Below are 5,555 nucleotides of genomic sequence, written 5' to 3'. Positions count from 1 at the left end.
CAGCATGCCGGTCTCCTGACGCCCGACTTGGTGCTTGGCTTTGCCTGACTCAGCAGAAGAGACGTCTGAGCTTTCGTTTTCCGGAACAGGGATGCCCGGCACGATTGTCTGCCTCCTTAGAATTGTGCTGGGACTCGCAGTACCACGTCTGCGTTGTTTATTTGCTTTACGTTAATTGCATTGGCAAAGGTGGCAGACCTGGCAAGAACAAATGACCACGCAGAGTTTTGTAGGGTTCAGTTGTGCATTGGCAGTGATAAAAGTGAAAAGCAACGTAGATGACGACTTCTGTGGGTGTTCTCTTTTTCCTAGTACACCTGTACCAGCTGGACATCACGGTGAAACAGGGGCGTAACAAGGTGCGGGAGATGTTCATGAAGAACGCCCACGTTACAGATCCACGGGTGATAGACATGCTGGTTATTAAGGTACCAACAAGTTATTCACCTTTTGCTGAAGCTGCACAGAATGTGAGAGTAGATAATTGGTGGTGAGTGTGATGGAGGAGAAGGAGAGTTTCATCTCAGCTTGTGCTGTGGAGGAATTGTCTCTTGCAATCCACATTGGTTTATCTCTGTCAACAAACTGTTGGTAAGGGATCAAGCTGCTTTAGCATACAGAGGAATAGGGTCTTAACTCACCAAAGTCAAGAGCTGTTAGAATATGGATTTCTGTCACTCAGTGGCTCTTCCAGTTTGCAGATGTTTAAAAGAGGAAGTGTATGGCAAGCAAAACAGTAGTTTAAATACTATGTTTTGGGTTTTTTTAGACAACAGTGGCAATCAGAGAAAGGGGAAAAAGATGCTGCTAGCTAGTTTACCATTAAAAATGACCTTTTTACTCCCTATAGGACTTCCTTAAACTGGGATGTGGTTTTCTTCACTGATTCTGAAATGTACATTAGAGTGGCAGTACTTGAGGGGTGGCTGGCTTTGGGTGCAAAAACATCTTGAGTCTGTCACACATCTGGTTAGGTCTGGTTCAGTGCAATCACCAACATGCCAAGAGTAGGGCAAGGTTTCAAAATGGGTCTGAGCATCTGTAACTGACCTTTGCAGTTCTACTGCACTGAAAAGCTTCCAGCAGATGGGCACAGCAGTCCTTGGCTGGATTTCTTGCACTTGAAGACAGCTGGTCTGTCTCTATATGATGAAAAAAATCTGGAAACAGAATCCTAGATAATATGGTAGGTGACAGTTCCATTCTGCCCTGTGCTGCCATCCTCCAAAACCAGTGCAATAATTCACAGACTGGAGTAATGAAGAAGTTATATTTAATATCTCTGTGGTACTGATACTGGTGCAGAGCACTTGGCAGCACTTTTACATGGTTTTACAGCTTACTTGCCACTATTTAAAAAAAAATAAAAAATAGGTAGAGGTGCATGAAAGTTAGGAATGTTATGTTGACTTTTATGGGGGTGCTGGTCATGGGAGAAACAAGCCACATTCCAAGAAAGGGGAGGTCCCTTGCCTATTCCACAGGGCTGGGAGGCTGCACTGTAGAGACAAGTGACTTGTTAATAGAGCACATGAAGCATTCAAGTCAAAAGGCAGGAACAGTATATATGTTTGTGTCACAGTACAGGTGATGCAGACAGTCTTTAAGGGTGTTTCTGAGTGCATTCAAGTAACTTCCATAGTGCTGTATAGTTAGAACTGGGCTTTGAAAACTAATCTAAAATTCTTTTGTCCACGCCCAGGGAAAAATGGAACTTCAAGAAACCATCCAGGTATGGAAGCAGAGGACTCACGTCATGAGGTATTTCCATGAGACGGAAACCCCACGACCTAAAGACTTTCTGTCCAAATTCTATGCGGGTCATGATCCTTGAGAGACTGACTCTGTGTCTTCCTGCCTTGTATTACAAATAAAGTTCTATACAGTAGAAAAAAATTCTGTACAGAAAGACTGTATAGCATATTAGGAGCCTAATGACTAACTCTGAATCCAGAGTGTGTGCAAATGGTTACGATCTGTGTGAAGAACTGTGATTTCCTGGCTTTTGCCAGTGTGCCTTTTCAGTGGATAGAGTTTGTCCTGTCTCTTGCCTTGGAGTGTCTGCTGAATAACCACAACACAACCTGGCTGTGGGGCTTTCTGCAGCCCCATGCACAGGTGTCAGCTCTTTCAGAAAAGCCAGTGTAGCAGCAGAAATGTTCTTGTGCTTGAGGCTCATCTGTATTCGTGCAGTGCTTTGCAGTTTCATACTATGACTTTGTTGACCTTGTGTTTTTTACTTGGACACTAGTCTCTGTTTACGTCCTCACAGAGAATGGCGTAAAATCCAATAGGCAAATAAAACCCTTTGTGCAATAAAAAGATCAGCAGAGTCCATTTCCCTGCTGTAAAACAAAATTACCTGGAAAAGTGGGGGTTTGTACTGTTGTCTAGAACAGAGAGGCTCTGTAAGAGCTTCTGATGCCTAGCAGAAGGTGGTGTCCTACCATGACCTCCTTAATCGAATCAGGAATTATTAGCTCACTTTGGAGAAGGGTAAGGAGAGTGTGTTCTTTCACCAGCCAGAATGGGTTTTCAGCAGGCAGTTGGTGCTGGAGCTCCCTCGTGTATGATCAACACCGAATCTTTGTAGTACACTCAGACTTCTTTTTACCATGGCCTAAATACTGCAGCTTTCTTCTTTGGGGTCACTCATATTGCAGGCTCCTTTTTCTCTCAGTAGCTACTGCAGAGAATTACAGAGCAAACATCAAAGGCACAGTGATAAACAATAAGGAAGAAAATGTGTTTGTTTGACATATACACTGTGCTGATGTGTACAGCATTAAAAGAAACTTTTTAACAGCTACATGACTACTGAAGGGGAGAGCAGGCCGTCAAGGTAAGAAGCCAGATCTCGTCACCACAAACCATGAGAGACACTGGGGCAATGCTGTCTTAAAAACAAACAAACAAAAAATCATTTGACTTTAACCTTTCAAAGTATTTGAGAAAGCAGCTGCCCTGATGTGACTGAAGATACTCTATGCCTGCCCTAGAAACAGAGAAAACTTTTAAAGTCTGTTATGCAAGGATTTAATTGCAATAGTAAGTACTTCTGTGAAGTACTTTCTTTCTGTGAAAAGAAGAGTTGAAGTTTATAAACAGTTAAGAAAATAAATATATTAGGGCTCATACAGAAGGAATTACTGAACTACCCAGTGTAGTATTGGTACTCCAAATGTAGTATTGGTACTCCAAGTACCAAGTATTCCTAGGAAATACTTGGTACTTGGAGCCAGAGCATTCAGAGATTTTCCCTGTTCAGAGATTAAATGTGATAAAACACATCAGTGAGCTAGTTTGCCACTCCTGATCTTAACAAAGTGACTCAAAACTTGTAACTCTGCAGTGGTAATTCTGTGTTTAATCCTCAGTGAAGTTAAATTAATGATACAGTCTCCATCAGATACACCTGCTAGGTTGTAAATCAGTATTATTTGAACTGCAGTGCCAATGTCAATATGCACTCCATTATTTTAATGGGGCTGTGTTGTGGGGCTGCTGCTTCCTCTAGGATTCCTGTCACGTACTGTAGATTAGTAGTTAATTACAGAAAGGACGCATAAGAGGAAATAAATAAGACTAGAGCCTCCCTACTGGAACAGATATATGGAAGGAGAAAGGTTAAGACAGAAATGCTGGGACAAAGGCACATAATTGTGAAAGCACAAGACCAAAGTCATGTATCTCAATCATCTTTAATTAAGTGTTTCCCATATTGCTAATAAAAGGAGTCCCAAGCAGTCTTTGATGAGGTGAGTGTGTGTGTGCAAGGATGCAGGGCCTATCAAGCACTTACTTCAACCCTGATCTACAGATCTCCGTCACACAGACATGCGCAGGACACTCACTGGCAAGGGGGATACAGAGCTCCCCCGTCCCATTTAGGAAGGACAAAATGCAGGTGACATGCTGGAGCCATTGCTTTGTCAATGGCTTTCTCCCTTCTGTTCTTCCATTGCAGTTCTGCAAATAGAATAATAAGCTGTTACTCTTCAGATATACTGTACTGAGCTCCAGTCCATACCCTCCCTTCAAACCACATAAAGAGGGGGTTTACATGAAAGGAGTTTCTCACAGGCCGTTGTAGTCTTTACAGTCTTTCAATTCTTTGTTTTTAGCTGCACAGTGCATGCTGGAAAATCCTTTTCATCAAATGGAACACGTCCACCAAACTGATTATAAAGCAACACTACTTACAACAACTTCTTTAAAACAGCTACTTTGTTCTATAAAGTCAAATACACCCAAACTCAAATCTTTACACAAGGTTAAGCCAAATGCTTTGTTATAAAATGGTGAAAGTGTAGTGCAGTGTAGTGCACTGCCTTTATCCAGTGAGTCTGAATGGTCCAGCTACTCCAGAGATCAGTGGTGTAAGACCAGACAGTTTGTTCTGATGGGTTCTAGATTCTCTTAAATTGTTCACCTCTGTATCAGTATTTCAGACAGTAAGTGATTCTCTTTTAAAGCAGTCATTCTGTGAATTAGCAGAAAACTTTTAAACAGGTGAATATATAGAACAGAATCACAGAATCATTTAGGTTGGAAAATACCCTTAAGATCATTGAGTCCAACCACAAACCTCACACTGCCAAGTCTACCACTAAACCCTGTCCCTACACACCATGTCTACACATCTTTTAAATCCCTCCAGGGATGGAGACTCCACCACTTCCCTGGGCAGCCTGTCCCAATGCTTGACAACCCTTTCAGTGAATAAATGTTTCCTAATTTCCAACCTAAACCTCCCCTGGTGCAACTTGAGGCCATTTCCTCTCATCCTATTGCTTGTCACTTGGGAGAAGAGACCAAGACACACCTCACTACAACCTCCTTTCAGGTAGCTGTAGAGAGCAGTAAGTTCTCCCTTCAGCCTTCTCTTTTCCGGACTAAACAACCCCAGTTCCCTCAACCGCTCCTTATAAGACTTGTGCTCCAGACCCCTCACCAGCTTCATTGCCCTTCTTTGGGCATGTAATGTAATAACACTGCAGTCTGTCTTCTCTGTCTGCTGTATAGACCCTCACTGACTACAGTTTATTTACTATTCAAATGACAAGATCTCAAGCACCATCAGTTTATTCCAACCTCTAATGAATGTATGTTGTGGAGATTTCACACTTAGATACAGGTCTGGCCTACTAGGGTATAAAAGAACAGAAGAGTTTGTAGCCAGAGGCAATACTGTGTCCGTGTGTTCAACTGCAAATGCATCTTTCAAGCTGTCGCTGTCTGTATTTCCTAGTCCGAGATTCTCCTCCCTGCCCCAAGCCAAACAGGAAGCATGAATAATTAGATTGCTGGTGATGTTAATGACATACCCTTTAATCATCGTCGTCGTCATCCTCTGGGACAAAGATATCATGTTCTTCAAGCAGGGCTGCGAAGTTCTTACTGATCTGAGTCCCGACGTACAGGAAAGGGATGACAACGCTGAACACTCTGAGGAGGCCGAAGGGTGTCTGCCAGGAGTCGGTTGGGACAGGTTGACCGTTACCAGCACGTTGTGCTACGGCTGAACCTACGTGCTCCGGGCTCCGCAGGGGACC

General features: G+C 43.0%; 1 protein-coding gene across 1 annotated transcript; it reads left to right on the top strand.

The window, feature by feature from the left end:
• The first annotated feature begins 278 nt into the window (after positions 1 to 278).
• On the top strand, positions 279 to 1,834 carry NDUFA6 (NADH:ubiquinone oxidoreductase subunit A6). Its single transcript, XM_010175159.2, has 2 exons — positions 279 to 428; positions 1,703 to 1,834. The coding sequence occupies exons 1-2, from the start codon at positions 279 to 281 to the stop codon at positions 1,832 to 1,834; spliced, it is 282 nt and encodes a 93-aa protein (XP_010173461.2).
• Positions 1,835 to 5,555: the final 3,721 nt, after the last annotated feature.

This window comes from Antrostomus carolinensis, unplaced genomic scaffold (assembly GCF_000700745.2).
Source record: "Antrostomus carolinensis isolate BGI_N321 unplaced genomic scaffold, ASM70074v2 scaffold49339, whole genome shotgun sequence".
Classification (NCBI taxonomy): domain Eukaryota; kingdom Metazoa; phylum Chordata; class Aves; order Caprimulgiformes; family Caprimulgidae; genus Antrostomus; species Antrostomus carolinensis.
This window is presented reverse-complemented; position numbering and strand designations above follow the sequence as displayed.